The 23,296-nt window shown below is 47.0% G+C and overlaps 1 protein-coding gene across 2 annotated transcripts in view; it reads left to right on the top strand.

The window, feature by feature from the left end:
- Nucleotides 1-23,296, top strand: part of INPP5K (inositol polyphosphate-5-phosphatase K) — a 153,443-nt gene that overhangs the window by 54,067 nt on the left and 76,080 nt on the right. For both annotated transcript variants that reach the window (XM_078780531.1, XM_068121063.2), the window contains exons 2-3: nt 14,860-14,967; nt 20,349-20,457. In XM_078780531.1, coding sequence (XP_078636657.1) covers nt 14,860-14,967; nt 20,349-20,457 — 217 coding nt within the window. The remainder of the gene's footprint in view (nt 1-14,859; nt 14,968-20,348; nt 20,458-23,296) is intronic.

Consider the following 23,296-nt stretch of genomic DNA (forward strand, 5'->3'; position numbering starts at 1 on the left):
GCACTTTGTGATGCAACGTCCTGCCGGCAAAGCACCAATACAGCGATTTATAGTCAGGTTGGGAATTGAACACAGACTAGTTATCTCAAAGGTAAGTGTGTTCGATACCATCCTGTCAGGATGTGTGAAACTAAAAGGCTTTTCAAAGCTTAGTTTGTACGTGTGTGCCTGGCAGGTTATGGTATTATTTTCTTATCGTGTTTTTCCAAGTAATTATTACCAGATATTATTTGTAAATTTTAACTGCTTGGCTCCATCTGTTTATTACGTACACAGGTGGGAGGGGGAAGGGGTGTGAGGTGGGGTGTTAGGGGAAAAGGGTGAATTGAGATAAATTTAAAATTGGGAAAAGGAAGAGGGAATTGTATCGGACTAGCAAGGACCCTTGGAAATTCTGTGTAATGCGAAGTACGACTCTAAAATACCCACTCCACCCAACGATCCTGCCAGGATGTGTTGGGCGGAGGTGGCGGGTGAGGGGAGTGTGAGGTTCTCAAGCCCACTGCCAACCAAATCCTGAACCCCACCACAAACCTCAAGACTTTCACCCTTACCCCACCCCAACTCTGTCCACTCCTACACTTTTCTCAACCCCAAGTACTCAACTCCCCCCTCCACCTTCCATTAAAAAGATATGTTTGATTCACAATCTCACGAGATTCCGTCATCTCGCGATTCTTCAGTGAAAATAGCGGTTAAGTAACCTAAATGATAAATAAAGTAAACATATAAGGTCATTCGGAATGGAAAAAATGATATACAACCAGAAGTCCTCAGACAAAAAGGACCTTCATAATGAAATGGGTTTTATGGTCCCTGGTCGAGTATTTTAATAGAAAATCGTTGGATAGGCAGAGAAACAAAGAAACAAACAGAAGCGTATTATATAGAAGATGGTAAGGAGGGTGGCGGAGTTTGCGATGAAAAGGGAAGGAAGTGTTTTTTTTCAATGGCTCCTGGGCAAGCACATTCGTAGATGTCGTCGAACTTTAATGTGAATTCCAGGAACATTAGAAGATAATGTACAGATACATCTATTGTATGGGATTTGAACTTGGGTTCTAAGCGTCACCAGCCGTCAATTTGGATGGAGCGCTCGGGTGCTCAAACTCAGGTTAATCGATCTCTTTTCTGGTACTAGATTTTAACAGGATTCTCTCATTGGGCAACCTCCATTGGCACTTTAGCTGCAGGCCATTTTAAATGCTCTTATACGCACCTTATGATGTATACTATGACCACAGAATGTATGGAGGTTTTCCATGTCTTATTAATGTATGGGGTTTTTTTTGTTGCACTTTATAATGTATACAACGACCACTGAATGTTTGGATGTTTACCATGTCTTATTAATGTATGGTTTTTTTTGTTGCACTTTATAATGTATATAACGACCACTGAATGTTTGGAGGTTTTCCATGTCTTATTAATGTATGGGTTTTTTTTTTTGCACTTTATAATGTATATAACGACCACTGAATGTTTGGAGGTTTTCCATGTCTTATTAATGTATGGTTTTTTTTGTTGCACTTTATAATGTATATAACGACCACTGAATGTTTGGAGGTTTTCCATGTCTTATTAATGTATGTTTTTTTTGTTGCACTTTATAATGTATACAACGACCACTGAATGTTTGGATGTTTACCATGTCTTATTAATATATGGTTTTTTTTGTTACACTTTATAATGTATACAACGACCACTGAATGTTTGGAGGTTTTCCATGCCCCATTAATGTATGTTTTTTTTTGTTGTTGTTGCACTTTATAATGTATACAACGATCACAGAATGTTTGGAGGTTTTCCATGTCTTATTAATGTATGGGTTTTTTTTGTTGCACTTTATAATGTAGACAACGACCACAGAATGTTTGGAGGTTTACCATGTCTTGTCTTATTAATGTATGGTTTTGTTGTTGTTGTTGTTGTTGCACTTTATAATGTAGACAACGACCACAGAATGTTTGGAGGTTTTCCATGTCTTATTAATGTATGGTTTTTTTTGTTGTTGCACTTTATAATGTTTACAACGACCACAGAATGTTTGGAGGTTTTCCATGTCTTATTAATGTATGGGTTTTTTTTGTTGCACTTTATAATGTATACAATGACCACAGAATGTTTGGAGGCTTTCCATGTCTTATTAATGTATGGGTTTTTTTTGTTGCACTTTATAATGTATACAACGACCACAGAATGTTTGGAGGTTTTCCATGTCTTATTAATGTATGTTTTTTTTTTGTTGTTGTTGTTGCCCTTGATAAATGTATGCAACGACCACAGAATGTTTGGAGGTTTTCCATGTCTTATTAATGTATGTTTTTTTTTTTGTTGTTGCACTTTATAATGTAGACAACGACCACAGAATGTTTGGGGCTTTTCCATGTCTTATTAATGTATGTTTTTTTTTGTTGCACTTTTTAATGTAGACAACGACCACAGAATGTTTGGAGGTTTTTCATGTTTTATTAATGTATGGGTTTTTTTGTTGTTGCACTTTATAATGTATACAACGACCACAGAATGTTTGGAGGTTTACCATGTCTTGTCTTATTAATGTATGGTTTTTTGTTGTTGTTGTTGTTGCACTTTTTAATGTAGACAACGACCACAGAATGTTTGGAGGTTTTTCATGTTTTATTAATGTATGGGTTTTTTTGTTGTTGCACTTTATAATGTATACAACGACCACAGAATGTTTGGAGGTTTACCATGTCTTGTCTTATTAATGTATGGTTTTTTGTTGTTGTTGTTGTTGCACTTTATAATGCAGACAACGACCACAGAATGTTTGGAGGTTTACCATGTCTTATAATGTATGGGTTTTTTTTGTTGTTGCACTTTATAATGTAGACAACGACCACAGAATGTTTGGAGGTTTTCCATGTCTTATTAATGTATGTTTTTTTTTGTTGTTGCACTTTATAATGTAGACAACGACCACAGAATGTTTGGAGGTTTTCCATGTCTTATTAATGTATGGTTTTTTTTGTTGTTGCACTTTATAATGTATACAACGACCACAGAATGTTTGGAGGCTTTCCATGTCTTATTAATGTATGTTTTTTTTTGTTGTTGCACTTTATAATGTATACAACGACCACAGAATGTTTGGAGGTTTTCCATGTCTTATTAATGTATGTTTTTTTTTTGTTTTTTTTTTGTCTTTAAGAGCACACTACCTCAAATTCCTAACAACTGTTAAGTTGATGTGGCAATAACGTTTTGAATCTTAAATCTTGAATCTCCATGCAGGACGTCCATGTGTTTGGCAGCAAATGATAGGGTTGTTAATTTTTTTCCAGGAAGGAAGCCAAGTCGGATCCCTTTTGCTACAGACAACTCAGCATCCTTCCCATTTCGATAAACCTAGTAGGTTTAAATAAACCATATAATCACAGGCCATGAAAACCTCTTTCCTTTAAACTCCTGGAGGCTAGCCTCAAGCTCGAGTTTGTAAATCATAATCGCCCCACGTTGGATGCATGTGATTCCTACTGCCCCGGCAATAGACATTTGGCCTTGAACTTCAAATAGCACGTCAGACAGTCTGGACGTCCAATTGTTTGATACTGTTATGTCTGGTGGGGTAGTGATATGTCGAGCAGATAGATCTGAATAGGTAATGTGCTTCGTCTGTCGCAGTAAGGAATCTGACCTTGTAATAAGTTCATGTGTAGGCGTTTTGTCGGTAAGGAGTATACTTGTGAACCTACCAGGAGGTTCGTGTGTTAAGTAGAGTTAGGGATTAAAGAGTAGCGCTCTTGTGTGTCTCACCTGGTCAGCCAAACCTTTGTCCCTTTTGGCACCGCAACCACTTAAACACTTAGTTCGGATCTTTATTGCAACACTAAATAACGCCCTTCCCTGACTTGACTGTGAAAGAGAACTGGCAAAAGGAAACCAGGCCGGGACACCGCCGATAATGGCCGCCGCCACCTACACCTCCGGCGGGCCTATCCACCTCGAATAGCACGCGCTATGACCACGGAGTAGGGAGCGAGGTTGGGAAGCGTGGTGGGCGTGGGCCTGAGCGAAGCTGGGAGGTTCGGTGGAAGGGACTGATTGGTTGGCAACGCGCCAAGGCTGACGTCACCGGCCAGCAGATATTAGCGAGCACCGAACGCGACGATCAGAAGTGGATTTGGAAGGACGGAGAGAGACTGAGAAGTGGATTTGGAAGGACCGAGAGAGACTGAGAAGCGAGTTGGAAGGACAGAGTTGCTTCTGGCAGTGAGTCTTGAGACAGAGTTGGTTGGAAAGAGAGAGAAGCGAGTTGGAAGGACGGAGAGAGACTTGGCAGTTGAGTGCAGGTTCCCGGCCCTGGCAGTTGCGCAGCAGTTGAGTGGAGAGTTCGCTGGAGTGCACGCAGTTGGCAATCAGGGTTGAGCTGGTTGGAGCGTGAGCAGAAGAGGAGTTCGCAGCACGAGTTGGCACGAGTTCGCCCCAGGAGTTCGCAAGCAGCAGTTGCCAAGCAGGGGAGCTCGAGTGCAGTTGCCTGGATCGACCTCGTGGAGCGGAGCAGTCGGGCCTGGGCCTTTGCGCGAGCGAAGCGTGCTGCTGAGCGAACGGAGCCGTGTGTCGGCAGTGGAGACGAGATGACCGGAGACAGATAAGACCGAGCTACGCGTTCCCCCCTTACACGACGAGACATGTTATTTTGGTATTCTTTTCCCTCGTCTGTGCTTTGAGATCTGTCGTGTGGGGACGTCCCAATTTAGGCGATTAGTTGATTATCATCGCGGTTTTCCTGTCCCACCATCCTTGTTAATAAACCCTTATTTTATTTTTATATTCCCTGTACACCTGAGCCCGCTTGAGTTGATTTCCCTGACAGGATCGCCATTTCGCAGTTGAGCGCTTCCGCAGCCTCCATTTTCCTTCTCCCTCCCGTGCGACACATAGTAAAATCCGTGTTTGGGTTGTGCCTCCGAATAAGATCGTTTAGGCTATCCGTGACTCTGATGTTAACTGGAGTTGCGCGACAATACGCACCCCTTCTCGCTAACCTCTCCATCAATGGCAGCCAGGGTTACTCTGTACCTCGCTGCCTGATTTTGGTCAACATGTTGAGGCAGTACTTCTCTCATGATGACATCCCTACTACTTTTGAAAAATAGAATCACCCTAGGCAACGATATTTTCCCATTGCTTTTGATTTAGTATATACTCTTGAACACTGAAATTGCACCGCCTCAGAGGATGTGACGCACATTTCGGAAAGTTGTTGTGCATGTGGTTTATGGAAGTTCTGTGTAAATGGCAGCAGTGTTGTAGACATGCCACCACCAGGTGCTGTGTGTTAAGACAGATTGCCATCATGCATTTTGTGCTGCTGATGCCGTTCTGGTGATCAAAGTGCCATATTGCTTGATCGACCCAAGATGTTGGAAGAACAGCAGCAGAGGCACTTGCCCTTTGAACTATCTGGGTTTGATTCCTAGCTCAACTGTAGAATGTGAGGCTGTTTGTATTGCAGGCAGGATGTTGGATCAATGAGTGTGCTTTCTGTAGGATGGGAAGTTAAGCTGGGTATCCTGTCCTCTCATGTCAACTGATGGACGTTAAAGGTACAATGGTGTCATTTCCAAAGAGTATGCGATTGCCATTGTTTCCTTGGCCAGATTTCAAATTCCTGCCCTGTCAACAGTGCAGCTGTGAACCCAGAAGTGATGCAACCAGAAGTCATATTCTACAGATGAATGAATGAATGGATCGTTCTTATATCTATCTTTGTTAGTCTTTTTCCTGGTTCGTATGCAGCATAAGGCTGTGAGGCAGCACCAGGCTGTGGCTGCACAAGGCTGTGAGGCAGCATCATTGGCTAAAGGCATGGCTGTGCCACTGATGCAGTGCCCTCTGCTGGTTATGGCAGGAACTTGGAGCTTGGCCATGGTACCTATGATAACGCTCCTACTCTTCACAAAGGCCACCATGGGATATTTAACGTCCACCAACAAATACTGGCAGACGGGGAGCCCGTTTAACGTCCATCTGAGGGATGGCACACACACATTGATGAATTACCCTGCCTGTGAAACACTGGTATGACAGATAACTCTGTCGGGATTCAAACCCAGTCTAGACAGCTTAGAGGCAAGTATGCGCACCTCCCGGCCATCCTGTCAGCCCAAGCCTGGATTTATCCCCTGACTGTTCTTAATATCTACATCTACTACTACGACCACTACCACTACTACTACTTCTTTAATGACCCCAGTTGTCTTCTTGTTGAGTCTTCTTTTTTTTCTTTTTCTTTTTTTGGCCCAATCTTTCCTGTACCAGCTGGCCAGGCCTGACGTTCAACTAAAGGTGGATATTAAGTTTCGATTGGGTTAAGGGGAATTGTAATTTAATGTTTGGGGTGCTGGCGATGACTTGCCTACTCTTAGTAAAATACAGTGGGATCTTTGGCATTCAACAACGATTAGTGCTGGCAGATGGCTTCTCCGGTTTTACGCCCATCCGATGGATGGCACACACATTGATGTATCGACCTCCAGTGTGGTGGTTTATAGCTGGGCATCTTTGTTGGTGGCTTTGCTTTTAATCAATCGATCTAGTTTGCATTTCCTGTGCTGGGCTATCCTATAATCCAAAGGGTAGACAAGTCCTCCGAAAGTGACAAGGCAGCACAAACTTTATTTTGAAAAGAGTTAAATATCTTTACCCAAGCTCATAAACACATTAATTGAAATACCATATAAATGATATACTTATGCTTTTTTGTTTTCATTGTTTTGTAAAGGAGATCAATGTGAAAACAGTGCGTACTGTGTTGCCATAGCCAGGCCACAAACGTGATCAGGATAGTGGGGATAGTCGTTTGGCAATAATGTTGTGGTAACGAGCAGCACAGTGCACCCAGTCTGCAAGCATTATGGTAATGAGTGGTCCAATTCAACCAATCGGTGAGTGCTACGGTAATGATTGGTACAATCCATCCCAATTGAGGATTGTGTAACGAGCGGCGCAATCGAGCATCGTCACGAGTGGGGCAGTACAACTATTAGAGCGTTGTAATGAGTGGTGCAATCCAACCAACCAACCAACCGGGCATTGTGGTAATGAGTGGCACAATCCAACCAATCAGTGAGTGTGATGGTAATGAGTGGCCCAACCCAACCAGCCAAATGTTGTGGTTTATGATAATAAATTGCACTTTATCATGAATGGGGGGGATATATGACCTGCTCCATCATGCGCTCCATACTCACATTTCACGAGAGTGCCAGTTTATTTGGATTGGATTCTGTCAAGAAAATAATATCTTCATATCTAGGGCATTGTCAAGAGGATGAAGGTTTGAACTTTTTCCCTCTGGGTTGGTGTAGGTAGCAGCATTGTGGGAGGTTAATGGCTGAGCCTTTTCCCCTACATTCACACTGTTGTTATCTTTTTCTTTTCTTTCTTCTTCGTTTATTTCCCTTATTCTTTCTCAGTGCTATTGTGCTTCAAGGAACACCTTGTTCCCAAGGGCTGTTTGCAAAGGACCAAGGGCGAGTGATACACACAAATATCTGCAAGAACACAGTGCTGCGCCATACATATTCGTACCAGCAGATTGAGTGCAGGTTCTTATTATCGGTATAAATAAATCTTCTTATCGTTAATATATCGTTAATATAATCGTTAATATAATCTTCGTTAATATAAATTAATCGTTAATATAATCGTAAATATAAATCTTCTTATTATCGGTCTACAGACCTAGATTGTCAATTGTAATGTTCTTGCATCTTTGCGTCATTTACTGAATGTTACCAAAACGTTTTAATTGAGAATCATAAATGCGCTCGCCTAATTTTTGCTCACACTACAATCCGTTACTGCTCTGTCGTTCTTTGTGAGGGGAGAGACATGGGGCTGCTGGAATTAGCTGAACAGATGTACCAACACGCAACCTTCAAAATGACGGAATCCGCTTCAGATTGCTCGTTGCACATGCGCGAATACCCCTCGTAACGAAGTCCATATGGGCGGCCTAGTCGTTTATCATGTGTGCCATAAAGGGATTGTAGCATGAAATGGCTCACCATGCTGTTAAAGAAGCCAAACAGATTGAAACGTACCTGCGAGAAAGGGGTGTCCCTCTGCACAACAAAATATTTGTTAAACTTTTTGAACAACTCGCCCAAAAAGTTGATGTCCTGCAGCCCATACTGCAAAATCTCCCGACGATGTGGGCCGTGATAGGCCCAAAGGTCCGGGGACGGATGTTCTGCCAAAGCTTTGTGCTTCTTAACACCCATGGAAGGTCATATCTGGGGTTAGTTGATGCACAGGGTAAGTTTGAAATGATATTTACTACCAATCATGCTTGGGAGTTGCTGTGGCAAGGGATGAGAGATGTATGAGCTGAGAGTGCCGTTTCAAAAAAAATTTTTTTTACCCCGCACATGCGAAGCGTAAAGTGGGGTTAAGCAATTGGTACATGCCCGTCCGGCTGTTCATCTTATCGGTTTATGATCGTCAGTTTATGATTGAGGAACAGCTTATTGTTCGTGATTTTATTCGTAACAGCGTATTGTTCGATATGATTGATTGAGGAACAGATTGCTATTAAATCGAATGTTATATTTTGAACACGAATATAAACATTAATAGGAAGACAAGTCTTTCGTTTTACTGTAATTTGGCTTGAATTCATCCCGGTCACACATGTGCAGAGAGGAGTGAGCAATTTTTTTTTACTCTGTCTGCTTTGCAATCAAACAAAATTAAAAATCGTTCCAAACAGGAAATTTACTGTTTTTTAAAAACGTCATAACGGACACATACAATAGGCATGAATAACTAATGTAATGTTTTAGATAGGGTTGTGGCGGACACAAAAGCCCACTGGCGTGGTGACATCATTCCACGCACCGAGTGGGCGGTGGCCACGCCCGAGGGGTAGGCGTGGCCTCATGATATACCCCGGGCGACCAGCCCGGAGGAGTCTCAGTGTTACAGTGTAGTCTTACAATAAAGACGTTTGTATGTTACCGCTTGTCCGCTTCCTCCTTGCTCACAAGCAGCGCGCGTAACGCCGCGCTTTACTGGTGACCCTCGACGTTGGATCTGCCGGAGCGATCCTTCCACACGCGACGCCATCGCCATGGCCGCCTTCGTCAAACTTCCGGAATTTTGGGAGGCTCAGGCCGAAGTCTGGTTCGTCCAGGCCGAAGCCCAATTTCAGCTTCGGCACCTCACCGGCGATGACACGCGCTACTGCCACGTCGTCGCCTCCCTCGGGCCCGGCACGGCCGCTCGAGTTGTGTCCGTCCTTCGCCACCCACCGGACGGCCACAAGTACGAGGCACTCAAGCGGCTACTCCTAGCCACGTTCAGCCTCACGGACGACGCACGGGCCGACCGCCTCCTGGATCTCCCCGAGCTCGGTGAGACGCGCCCGTCGGTCCGAATGGACCATATGCTGTCACTGTTGGGCGACGAAGCCCCCGGTTCGCTATTCCGGGCGCTTTTCCGTCGCCAACTTCCAGCGCAGGTTCGCCTCGCGTTGGCCGGGACCGGGCTAACGGAACCCCGAGCATTGGCGGCCGAGGCGGACAAGTACTTCGCCGCTTCGGACACGCGGGCGAGCGTTGGCGTGGCCGTCACGGCCTTCGACGCTGATATTCCACAGCATCATCTTCTACAGCACGCTGATGTTCCACAGCATCATCTTCTACAGCACGCTGATGTTCCACAGCATCATCTTCTACAGCACGCTGATGTTCCACAGCATCATCTTCTACAGCACGCTGTGGTTCAGCAGCATGCTGATACGCACCTCGTGAACGCCGCCACGCCCCGCCCACCGCCGCGGCGAAAACCGCCACCGCGGGGAAACCCGTCGACTCCACCGGCCTGGCGGAGCCAGCCGCACTCCTCCAGCTCCACCACCTGGTGCTGGTTCCACGCCAAGTTCGGCCACGAAGCTCGGCGGTGTCATCCGCCGTGCTCCTTCAACGGGTCGGGAAACGCCCGGGCCGGCGCTCAATTGTGGCGATGAGCGCCGGCCGTTCGAGCAGCCTGCTGTTCATAACGGACACCTTCTCCGGGCGCCGTTACCTGTGCGACACGGGAGCACAGGTGAGTGTCATTCCCGCCGGCACATCAGACAAGCACGCCGCGGGTGGGGGCCCCGCGCTGCTTGCCGCGAACGGGACGCCCATCCGTACGTACGGAAAACGCTGCCTCTCTCTGCGGTTTGGAGGGCAGGTTTTCCGATGGACGTTCGTCACCGCCGACGTGCCCATGGCACTGCTTGGCGCGGACTTCCTGTGCGCTAATGGGCTCCTGGTCGACGTCAAGCGCAGACGGCTTGTCCAGGCCGAGACGTTCAGCTCGCTCGCATGTGCGTTGCCCAGCTCAACGAGCGGCTTGCCAAGCGGCTTGCCGAACGATTCGGTTCCGGCCACGTTGGTCTGTACGCTTCCGGCAGCGGACGCATTCACCCGCCTCCTCGCCGGCTTCCCGGCCCTCACGCGGCCCACCTTCTCGGCGGGGGCCGTCAAGCACGGGGTGGCCCATCACATCCCCACCGTCGGGCCACCGGTCTACGCCCGGGCACGCCGCCTCGAGCCGACGAAGCTGGCGGTGGCAAAAGCGGAGTTCGCTACCCTGGAGCGACTCGGCATCATTCGGCGCTCAGAGAGCGCTTGGGCGTCGCCGCTGCACATCGTGCCGAAGCCCGGCGGGGGATGGCGACCGTGCGGGGACTATCGCCGTCTCAATGACGCCACGACTCCCGACCGCTACCCCGTCCCCCACATTCAGGACTTTTCTGCCCGTTTGGCGGGCAGGTCCTTCTTCTCGAAGGTGGACCTCATACGCGGCTACCATCAGGTCCCCGTCAGGCCGGAGGACGTCCCGAAGACGGCGGTCATCACGCCATTCGGACTCTTCGAGTTCCTGCGCATGCCCTTCGGTCTGAAGAATGCGGCTCAGGCGTTCCAGCGACTGATGGACAGCGTCCTGCGCGACTTGGATTTTGTCTACGTCTACCTGGACGATATCCTCGTCGCCAGCGCGTCCCGCGAAGAGCACCTACGCCACCTCCGCACGCTCTTCGAACGCCTGGGCCAGCATGGCCTGATTGTGAACCCCGCAAAGTGCCGGTTCGGCGCCGCCACAATCGATTTTCTGGGGCACCGTGTCACCAGGCACGGCGCCGTCCCCCTGCCGGCCAAGGTGGAGGCGGTGAAGGGGTTTCTGCGCCCCCGCACGATCAGAGGGCTGCAGGAGTTCCTGGGCATGGTGAACTTTTACCATCGGTTCCTGCCCCGTATCGCCCAGCTCCTGCGCCCCTGCACGAAGCTCTCCGAGGTAAGCCGGGCAAAGGCGACGTTACCTGGACCGAGCAGATGGACACGGCGTTCACGGGCGCGAAGCTCGCCTTGGCTAACGCCACCATGCTCGCGCACCCGGCGCCCGATGCACCGATCGCCCTCACCACCGATGCCTCGGACTACGCGGTGGGCGCGGTGCACGAGCAATGGGTGCGTGGAGCTTGGCAACCGCTGGCGTTCTTTAGCCGGCAGCTTCGCCCGCCCGAACGCCGTTACAGTACCTTCGACCGCGAGTTGCTCGGACTTCACTTGGCGGTCAGGCACTTCCGCCATCTGCTCGAGGGCCGGGCGTTCACTGCCTTCGTCGACCACAAGCCGCTGATCTTCGCGATGGGCAAGGTCACCGAGCCGTGGTCGGCCCGGCAGCAGCGTCACCTCTCGGCCGTGTCCGAGTACACGACGGACATCCAGCACGTCGCGGGGAAGGACAACCCGGTGGCGGATTGCCTTTCCCGGGCCGTCGCCCACGCAGTCCACCTCGGCATCGACTATGCCCGGATGGCAGCGGACCAGGCCGCTGACCCCGACGTCCAGGCCTTGCGGACCGCCGTCACGGGCCTCCGCGTCACCGAGGTGCTGTTCGACGGCGCGGGCGCGGCTCTCTTGTGCGACGTCTCCCTCGGGCGTCCTCGCCCCATTGTGCCCGCGGGCTGGCAGCGCCAGGTGTTTGACGCCATCCACGGCCTGTCCCACCCGGGCGCGAGGGCCTCCCAAAGGCTGATCGCCGACAAGTTCGTCTGGCATGGCCTCCGGAAGGCCGTCCGCGGCTGGGCCAGGACGTGCCTCGCGTGCCAGCGCGCCAAGGTGCACCGGCACACCCAGGCCCCGTTGGCCCCGTTCACGGTGCCAGAACGCCGGTTTGACCACGTCCACGTGGACCTGGTGGGACCTCTGCCCCCCTCGCGGGGTTTCACCTACGTCCTCACCATGGTGGACCGCACCACCCGGTGGCCGGAGGCCGTGCCCTTGGCGTCGACAACGGCGGCCGATGTCGCGCAGGCTTTCATCGCCACCTGGGTCGCCCGGTTCGGCGCCCCCTCAGACATCTCATCCGACCGCGGCCCCCAGTTCACCTCGGAGCTCTGGGGGGCGGTTGCGCAGGGGCTCGGGGTCCGGCTGCACCGAACCACGGCCTACCACCCCCAGGCTAACGGCCTGTGTGAGCGATTTCACCGCTCATTGAAGGCCGCGCTCCGGGCCACCCTCCGCGACGGCGGCTGGGTCGACAGGCTCCCCTGGGTCCTGCTGGGCCTCCGGACGGCGCCCAAGGAGGACCTGCGCGCATCCGCGGCGGAGTTGGTCTTCGGGCAACCGCTGCGGGTGCCGGGCGAGTTCCTCCCCGACTCCACGGCACCATGGTCCGCGGCACAGCAGCGCTCCGCTCTGCAAGAGACCGCCCAGAGGTTCGCCCCGGTGCCAACGGCATGCCACGGGCACCCACCGACGCACGTCGCCCCGGAGCTTCGCACGGCGGAGTACGTCTTCGTCCGCCACGATGCCCATCGGACACCACTGCGGCCCCCGTACGACGGGCCTTTCCGCGTGCTGGAGACCGGGGCGAAGCACTTCACCCTGGACATCGGCGGTACTCCTGACCGCGTTTCGGTAGACCGCCTCAAGCCGGCCCACCTCGATGTGGACCATCCACCGCCAGTGGCCCGACCCCCACGTCGGGCCGCCCTCCTGCGGGCGGACCCCCGGCACCGCCCAGCCCCGCCGCCACGGCGCCCCCCGGTCCTGCACCCATCCCAGGGGCAGCCAGGGGCATCCCACCTGGTATCCCTGCACCCCGGACGCCGCCGATCGCCAGGGGGCGCTTCGGCCGGGTCATTCGTCTGCCCCGCAAACTGGCCCTCCAGGTGCGCGGGAATTCTGGGGGGGCGCGTGTGGCGGACACAAAAGCCCACTGGCGTGGTGACATCATTCCACGCACCGAGTGGGCGGTGGCCACGCCCGAGGGGTAGGCGTGGCCTCATGATATACCCCGGGCGACCAGCCCGGAGGAGTCTCAGTGTTACAGTGTAGTCTTACAATAAAGACGTTTGTATGTTACCGCTTGTCCGCTTCCTCCTTGCTCACAAGCAGCGCGCGTAACGCCGCGCTTTAGGGTGATGTAATAGACACTGGAGAAAATTGTGGTATAACCCGTAATATCTTAATTTATATGCCTTTAAACTTTAATTAAAACTAAATAGTATATTTGAACACTGTATAACACAAATCGCCTTCATAATACTTCCAAGAACCATGCAATATATCGATATATAGTATTAGAGGGTGTGGCATGTGAGATACAGTATCAGGGGTGAAGAAGAAGCTGCCATACGGATACGTACATCTATGGTAATCGATAAAGCCCCCATTCCCTAAACTGCAACTCAACATCTTGTTGCAGTGTATAAGGTAATGTAAGGACTGCTTCAGTAGTGCCAAATTTCTCCATTTTTGAAATTATCTTTAACACGTTGACTACCAGCACTTGTAGGCTACACCACTTCCATTTGCAACCCAAGAGTATGCATGTGCATTTACTTTATTTTCAATTTTTACCCTTGTATGAGCAAATCCAAGTTCATTTCTTATGCATTTCTGGGGAAACCCCAAGTTATGAGAAAACTCGTAGGAGGCAGTGGGGTAAGTTTTACAATTCCGTATGCCAGGTACGAACTATCTGGTAGGACAATTTTTAACACTGAATCGACATTGGTATTACGTCATTGCTAATGGTAGATCGTGTGCTGAGTACGATGTGTATTTTCCTTTTTCCTACTTGTCATTACTCTGCAAAATGGCACTCTGACAATACCGTAATGTTTTCGACGAGAATACTTGTGGTGGGAGAATCTGGTACACACAGCATTATGAGTATAATCACAGTTGGCAGTCACCATGTTAAAATCGTCATTTTATTACAATTGAAGTATAGACTTGAACACTGCATGGGGTATCGTGTTCTATGAACTCTCTAGTTTTGTTTGGTTCTGGACCCATTAGAGAAATAATACTCGATTTTTGCATCTATTGGTGAAAGGAGATGTGTGTGTGTGTGTGTGTGTGTGTGTGTGTGTGTGTGTGTGTGTGTGTGTGTGTGTGTGTGTGTGTGTGTGTGTGTGTGTGTGTGTGTGTGTTTTGCGTTTTGCATCCACGGCTACCGCTAGCTATTTGTATTAGCAGGTTATGGTACGAACTCGACTTCTCTCTTCCACGTAAATTTTTCTCATGTTCTTATATCTCTGTGAGTCCGGTTTGCTTTCAAGAACAGAGCAATTGTGGTTAACCATTTTGAAATTGCCATTATTTCGTCTAAATGCTGAAAATTATGTTTAAAAGACTATTTGAATCATATTTCACGCTAGCAATGGCAGGTTAAAATTGCCCGACACGCAGAACAGTCACTGAAAAGGTACACACAGCGCATGTGCAAAAGGCTTCATTTAGCATTCATACGTCATTTCGAAAGTCACGCATTGGCTCTGGCTCAAGTAAGGTTCAGAAATAGAATGGCAGTTGTACCTTCCAGGATACGGATGGTGACCTGGAATGTGGCAGGAGCCGACCCACCCAGTGACCTCTCAGTTCTGCTCGGACTGGATGCTGCAGATGGACCACCAGACATGGTCGCGATTGGGTATGACTTTGAGTACAGTATTGCATTATCTATTGATCCAAGGTACAAAGTTTTGTACCCACTGGGTCCAACACCTGTCAGAATGGATGTGCAGGTTGTAGGTTAGGTGTAGTGAAAAACTTGTGACCTTTTGTTTTCTGAAAAGGTTACACTGTTTTATCAAGTACCTTGAATAATATTTTCAGCAGCAATTTTTTCTTTGTAATAAACCTATTTTTAAATCTGCAGCTGATCTCCAGTTTGATCTCATTTCCATCTTTCAAAGAGTAAAGTGCTTTGTTGGATTGTCAGTGCAGTTTTATCGTGGAGGAGACCATATCAATTTGCTTGTTGGAGGTTTAAAAAAAGCAAGTGACCCTTAGCAGCATTGTTACCAAAATGAGTGATTTATGTGACACGCAAACATGTGAAGAGTATGGTAAAATGCATGCAGTGATATGAAGCAAACCCTCAACCCTGTTTGCTAATTGTAATTAATAGTTGATGACGGCTCTTCCTTCACCGACACTATTCCTGATTTTGATGACCAGTGAAGCTTAAGCTCTGCCATTCATTAGCATTTTTGAAACAAAAACAAATCTTGCTGAATCAATTTCATTTCATTCAAAAGAGTAAGGCTGTTTGAGGCACTTGTACATGGGTTAGGTGGAAGACATTTAAATGCAATATTTAAGCAATGTCAATTTTGTTTTTTGAGGATTTGAAATTGGATGTTTTGATATTGATGTTTAGATCGTGAGGCAATCCACGTTGTCCTATTTTGTTGTTTTACTGTTATTTACTGTTTTTAAAGAGTTTTTGCACGACTTCAAAATTGCTACTGTGGTGGTAACTAGAACGCCACACGGTAGAGAGCATACCTCTGCCAGGCTGAACAGTTTACTTTTTGTATCTCACTGATGGGCCGGATCTGGATCCGGAATCTCTTTTGAATAACTCTTTTGAAAAAGGAAAAAATGCTGAAATGGCATTTGGTCAATTGCATAAACACTGCACCGTATACAGTATATGTGAATTGTTAACAAAGCATTTACGAAATTATATGTTGTTTGCGACAAAATGGTCACTTTGTGAAAAATACCTTTAAAAGTTTCACTTATTCCCAGCTCATTCCTAAAGACGTTTGGTCTCAATACTATTTCTCCTTTATTATTCCCTCTCATCACAATTTTTTTTCTTCCTCCTGTCACTGTAAACAAAAATATTTCAAGTGGCATTTTAAAATGTTTGATCGTCCCATACTTTAATTTACAAATATTTCTTCCAATTCCTCTCTCCCCTCTCTTCTCTCTCTCCCCTCATCGCAGTCCCTCCTACCATCTCTCTCTTTCCCTCCTCCCATTCTCTCTCTCTCCTCTTTCCCATCTCTCTCACTCTCTCTCCCCTCCAATCTCTCGCTATCCCCCCTCACATCTCGCTCTCTATCCCCCTCACATCTCTCTCCTCCCCCTCCCAGCTCTCTCTCTCTCCCCTCCACTCCACCCTTCACCTGTCTTCCACTCCACCATCCACAACCTCCTCCACCCTCGTCTCTCCTCCACCCTCGTCGCCTCTCCACTCTCGTCTCCCCTCCACCCTCGTCTCCCATCTCCACTCCACCCTCCACTCCCCTCCAACCCAGTCTCCCCTAGCTCCTCCACACTCTTCTCCCCTCCCCCCCCTCGTTTCCTCGCCCCTCATCTCCTCTCCTCTCTCCCCTTCATCTCCACTACCTTCTCCACCCTTGTCTCCCCTCCACTTTAGTCTCCCGTCTCCCCTCCACCCTCATTGCCTCTCGACTCGTCTCCTCTCCTCTCATATATCTTCTCCTCTCCTCTCAACATAAATCGACTTTTAATCTCCCCAATCCAATTTTCTTTCTTCTCATTTGCAGAAATTTCAACTCTCACCATGTCAATTAGCTCAGAGCTGGTGCTTCTTCAACCAGCCACAGCACAGCAGCAAAGGACTTCCGCGACTACATGAGTCTGACCCGTGACCCATTCTCTGAACCTTCTGACCAGATTTCCGTCAATGGAAATTCCTCTCTTCTGGATCTGGTATTGACCAACTTTCCATCTAATGTCTCCTATTCCTCCACTGGTACAATTAATTCATCTCATCATGTTGTTGTGAGAGTCCACATATCTCTGCCTCTTCTCTGAGAGCGAATTCAACACTGCAGAGTTTGACGGTTCACTCAGGCAGACTGACAGGGATGCAAGTTGCCCCTCACTTCAGGATTGATCTTCTTTCCATATTGCATAGTTTTCTGTACCATACCCAAAACTGTGGACAATAAAATTGTCTTCTGTACCCCCAATATTGATGTCAGCTGGGAATTCTTCCACAAAAGTCTGCTCTCTCTCTTTCATGTATAGATTTATCCCATCTCATCTGCAGGTATCCTACCCACCCTCTCTCCCCTGGTACCCTGAATCCTTGAAGAAGATATGCAGAAGACAATCCCCTGGTCCTGCTCTTACATGAGCCTCGATTCTGTATTTAAAAAAAAAAAATCCTGTGGTGAGACAGTTGCCTTAGAATGACTTGCCTTCTCTTCATAGAAAATCTGCCCGAAAGCAATCTCAGGTAATCCACAAAGCCTGCAACAACTATGTGTTCACTCTCAGGAGAGACTGAAAACAACATCTGGCCAACCTCATTACTTAACTCTCCAACCTGTCTCCTTCCTCAACAATCTAGTGGTGCCTTATCAAGTCTGTCTTTGGTATATGCTGGGCTCCATCTCTTGCTTCACTTCAAATGGCTCGTGACTTCAGACTCTGCTTGTAAGAAAGCCCGCAGTCTCAACTCTATTTGCTTCTAAATGTCGCAAAGCCAACTTCACACTTCTTGTCACTACCCTCCCCAATCGCAGCCCACCTGCTCCTGGTCTTTTTGATCTGAGAAGGTGGAGGAGTTTTGAGCAACCCTCGACTCTGATACCACGACCTTCCGGAACGGCATCATTGCCCACCTCTTGAAAGCCTGCTCTGTTGCTCTTGCATATCCTCTTTCGGCATTTTCCCTTTGTCACCTTCCATCTACTTGGAGGTCAACCAACATCACTGCATTACACAAAAACAGTGCAAAGTTAGATCCTCTTGACTACAGGCCCATTAACTTACTTCCAATCATCACAATTGACATCAATTTCTTCCTTTTCTTCAGTGGTCTGATCCGGATCTCAAGCCATTAGTTTGGTTCCCAACCAAATCACTCCACCCTGGACATGATATTGTTGCCCTCCCAACAATTTATGGAGGCCTCGAATCTCAAACGTGATTGGAGCTGGCTCCCCGGGCATATTACTGACTTCCGCCACCCTCTTGGTCAGCATGCATGTTCAAATGGATCCTCTCATCTCCTCTCCCTGTTGAGGATAGTTCCCTAAGGCAGTACCTTGGACCCAGTCCTGTTCCTCATCTTCATCAACAATCTTTCTGATTCTCTATAAAAACCCTCCTGGTCTTTTTGCCGATGACTCAACCCTCAGATTGGGAGGCAGACGCTTCTTTCCTCTCTGCATACCTTGGTAAAATCAGGAGCTGGTGCAACACTTGAAATATGTCTTTCCACACTGACAAATCCCACACACCTGCCTTCTCTGAACGGACCATCTAGCAAACCCTCCAATTTACTTCCTGAACAAAATGCTTGTACAAGTTCCCTCCCTCAAACGTTTGGGCTCAACCATCAACCATGATCTCTTCAGCAAACCACATGACGGAGATAGCCCCCAAATCCAACCGCCCAGTGGATGTCCTTCATTATGCAAAGTTTTTCTTTGCCAAGTCCAAACTTTTATCAACCTACAAGGTCTTCATCTGCAGTTCAATGGAGTAGTGCTCTACCCTTTGTGCTGGTGCACCTACCTCAACCTTTCACGTCCTGTTGTTGAGGAGATTAAGGCCATATAGATCATTGGAATCTTCCATGACACGGCTCAATATCTGGGCCTGTTACTCCCTCACCACGGACTGGTTGGTGGTCTCTGTCTTCTACCACCTCCTTTCTGGTTTTGCAATTTCTGCCCATTCTGTGCTGTGTGCCCCCTCGTTCCCCCTGGTTTCTCCAGGTCACATAGTTCTGGTGATATTCCAAATGTCCATGCTGACTGCTCACCTCCACTCAGTTATTCCTCTTTTCTCTCGCCTGTGGAATCGAGTTTCTTCATCTTTTCAATATTTCTTTATCCAAGGCTTCAAGATGGCTGTATACTTCTTCAAGTCATCTTCTATTCAGACTCATTATCGTTACCTCTGCCACCAAAGGTGGACAGGGTTTGTGTTTTCACCCCCATCTGTCTGTCTATCTGTGAGCAGGATATCTCAAAAAGAGTTATGGACGGATTTGGACGAAACGTAGTGGACAGATTGGGCGTGTGACAAGGACCAATTGATTCGATTTTGGTGAAGATCCGGATATGAGAATTTTTTAATTATTGAAGTGATTGTTCACCATTGAGAGATAGGGCCAAAAATAATATGCAGTAAACCAGGATATTTCAAACAGTTTTGGATGTATTTTGACAAAATTTGGTGGACGAGTTGGTTACGTGACAAGAACAAGCTGTATAGATTTTGGTTCAGGTCAGAATCCAGATCCGGCCATCAATGGGATACAAAATGTAAACTGTTCCGCGTTGTGGAGGTATGAGCTCTATCGAGTGCCGTTCTAGTTTTGTTTTTGTTTTTCTTTGCAGGAGCGAGGCTCATGGAATGTTCTTTCAGCTCCCTTCTTGCTTTCTTTGAGTTTGTATCCTGCTTGTTCACCTCCTGAGTCCTCCTCCCCTTCCCCTCACTCTCATTCTTTCCCCTCACCCATTCTTAATCTGTGTCACTCTGCCATGCTGTTGGTGTGTTTCCCCGCTTTCTTATGTTCGAGCTCTTCCATGCTGTTGTACTTCCTTTGAATTGTTTTACGCTCTTTCTTTAATATTTCCTACAGTTTATTTATGGGTATGCCCAAATTATTATGTATATTTTGTTGTTACATTAGGGTCTTTTGCAGTTTGTTCATTGCTCGGTTGGTCCTTTCATCCTTCTGTTTCATAGCTTTTCGAAATTGTTTTTTTATTAATGCATAAATGAATCGAGATGTAATGAAGCACACACCATTTGTGTAAGGTTGTTTTTTTGTTACAAAAGAAGCATTAATGGTGTTTTTTTAGCACAACATAAGCTGGAGTGGTTTGGAGATGGCAGAGCACAACTTGGTACCCAGCATCTTGATGTGGAGGCCTAATTCCTTTGTCTCTACCTTACAGTGCAGAGCGTGCTAACTTGTCGTGGCAAACAATGCCTTCTTGCTCAGGAATTGAAAGCAAGTTGTTTATCTGTGCGATGTGCTATTCTTGCCATGACCCATCAGTGAGTGTACTGCATCTCTGCACCCAGGCTGCAAGAACTGAGGGTGCGGCCTGACCGGTTGCTATGGGATGCGTTGCTAGGAGACGCCTGGTCGCTGCAGCTGATGCATCTGCTCGCACCGCACGGCCTTGTCCGGGTACGGATTCTGAGGGTAGAGGGGCAGGCAGATTAAATATGAATAGGGAGAGAAGGTAGGAAAAGGAGCAGACTCGTCGGAGAGGAGCGTTATGCTTATGTGATGATATCCAAAGCGACACGGCTGGTTGCCTGCAGAATAAATCAAAACAAGACATTGAATACCAGACATGTAATTGTAAATGTAATCAGCATTAGGCAATGTTTTAATAAATAATTGTGTATAGTCTTGGTTGAGGTAAACACCAACTAAATAATTATTCCCATAATCATTCCCAGCAACTAATTCCAGGCAAAACAAGCAAATCAAAGTAATTTGCAAGAAAAATTCACACGTAATGAGAATGTGTTTATATTTTGATAAAGAGCGAACATCCACAAGTCGCTTCAACATTTGTTTGTCTTGTGTGGTTGTTAATGAGTTGTTGCAGCCAAAAATCGCTGCTTTGCCTAGTTTTGTACACACGTGTGCACACACACACAAACACACGCACACACACACATACACACCTCCAATGTCAAGCCACACCCCTCTCCAGTGCCAATTAAGTTGGATGCCTGCTTAGCACGTTTCCATTCACCCAATTAGTGGCACTTGGATTTGGGCAGTAGCAAGCTCTAATTGAGACCCAGAGGGACTGCGAATAGGGAGGGGAACTGACTGTGGGTTAGAGGGGGAATGGAGCGAGGTGGCTTTATGGTTAGGATGAAAGATGATGAGCGAAGGAAGAGGAGAAGGACGAAGAGCATTTGTGTTGTGATTGCTTATGCAGCTTTATGTATTTACCTCCATGAAATCCTATATTCCTTCTCCATGCTTTCACTCCTCGGTCTGTTCCTCCCACCCACTTCCACATCTATATCCTTATGCTTTCTCACTGTCTGCTAGCTTATTATTTTGACCACTGTGTTTTTCAATGAAATTAACAGATGTGCATTGGTGTGTGTTGTGATCGGGAATATGTGGGGGGTGGAGGGCGAGCATTAATTGCATAAAGCTAATTTTATTGATGGATTTTCCAAAGTTTTGGTTTACCTGTATTGCCCTTTCAGTTGTTACCTATGCCACCACCAAAACCAAAGGAGGTAATGTATTCACCCCAGTTTGGCTGAGTTGTTAGGGTGCTTATCTTGCTTATCTGACTGTGAGCAGGATATCTCAAAAGGTTAGGGACGGACTCAGACTAATCTTTGTGGATGGGTTGAGTGTGTGACGAGGATGAATTGATTCGATTTTGGTGAACATCCAGATCTGGATACTATAATTTTTAAGTGATTTTTTTCACCATTAACAGATAGGGCCAAAATGATACATGGCACAATATCTCAATAAGAAAGGCGTCATGCAGAGCACGATACTTGCAAAGTCCACCTCTCTCCAAAATAAAAAAGTTGCCATGGATACATCAAATTGTCCATTTCATTAAGATTAAAATTGACGGTCTTAATCAGAGCTCGGGTCAATCGAATTAAAATAGATGATTTTTCAGATGAAAATTGATATTAAAAGTTTGACCTTGAGTTGACCTTTGAACTTTTGACCTCAAAAATAGTTGGTTTCACAATTTAGTGACAATATGCAAAGGCTGTTCAATTTTCAAGTCAATGGGATGAAAAATGGCAATTTTAGAAATTCGATCTGACCATGACCTTTGACCTCAAAATCAATAGGCTTCTTCCTTATGACCAACTCTACCATCTGGTGAGGTTTCATGAAGATTGGTTTAAAATTGTGACCTGTAAGCGATTGACAGACAGACAGACAGACAAACAGACAGGCAGAATAACGCACAAGACCAATCAATATATTTTACAAGTAAAAAGTTGTGGATGGGTTATGACAAAACTGGGTGGATGAGTTAGATAGGTGACAAGAACAAGCTGATTCGATTTTGGTTCAGGTCCAGATTCATATCCAACCTATCGGTGAGTGGGATACAAAATGTAAACTGTTCCGCCTGGCAGAGGCGTGCGCTCTACCAAGTGCTGTTCTCGTTTTTTCATGCTATCTCTGTTGGTGTGTAACTTTCTAACAACCTTCGTCCTAATATTTCGTTCTATCTCCAACCAAGCATTTATGGGCTTTTTTGGGAAGGGGGTTGGGGGGAGGAAGGGAGGTGGATGGATTCTATGAGAGTGTCTGTTTTCCAAAGGTCATGGTTTTAAATTGCATGTCCAAGTTGAATATGATAACCACTTGGGTCAAAAGAATGGTACAACCAGTATCATTTCCTCCTTTATTATTTTATGTACATTGTGGAATAGGCTAATGAAGCATGATCAGCTTTTGTTGGTACTTTGTGGCTATGGTAGCCATGTTTACCCCATAACGTTAACAAGATATATACAGGGTCGTACTACAGACTACCCATAAGGAGTTTTTGCTGATGTGACTCAATCAGAGGAAAAAAACATGATTAAAGCCAACCACACCTGTAGAAATGTTTAAAACAAACAAACAAAACAAGAAATATGTCATGCATAGCACGATACTTGCGATATCCCTAAAATAAGTTGTTGGCCTGTGATGACCTCAAAAATAATTGGTGGTTGAATTCAGTGACCTGGTATGCAAATCCTCTTAAAATTTCAAGTCAATCAGATGAAAATTGAGGATTTTATGAATTTAGCCTATGTTGACCTTTTGGCCGATGTTGACCTCAAAAATACTTGGTGGTTGAATTTAGTGACCAGATATGCAAATCCTCTTCAAATTTCAAGTTAATCGGATGAAAATTGAGGATTTTAGAAATTTGGCCCATGTTCACCATTTGGCCTATATTTCGCCTTTGGTTTGGCCTATACCTCATAAATACTTGGTGGTTGAATTCAGTGATGAG

This window comes from Myxine glutinosa, chromosome 6 (genome assembly GCF_964187855.1).
Source record: "Myxine glutinosa chromosome 6, kmMyxGlut1.1, whole genome shotgun sequence".
Lineage (NCBI taxonomy): Eukaryota > Metazoa > Chordata > Myxini > Myxiniformes > Myxinidae > Myxine > Myxine glutinosa.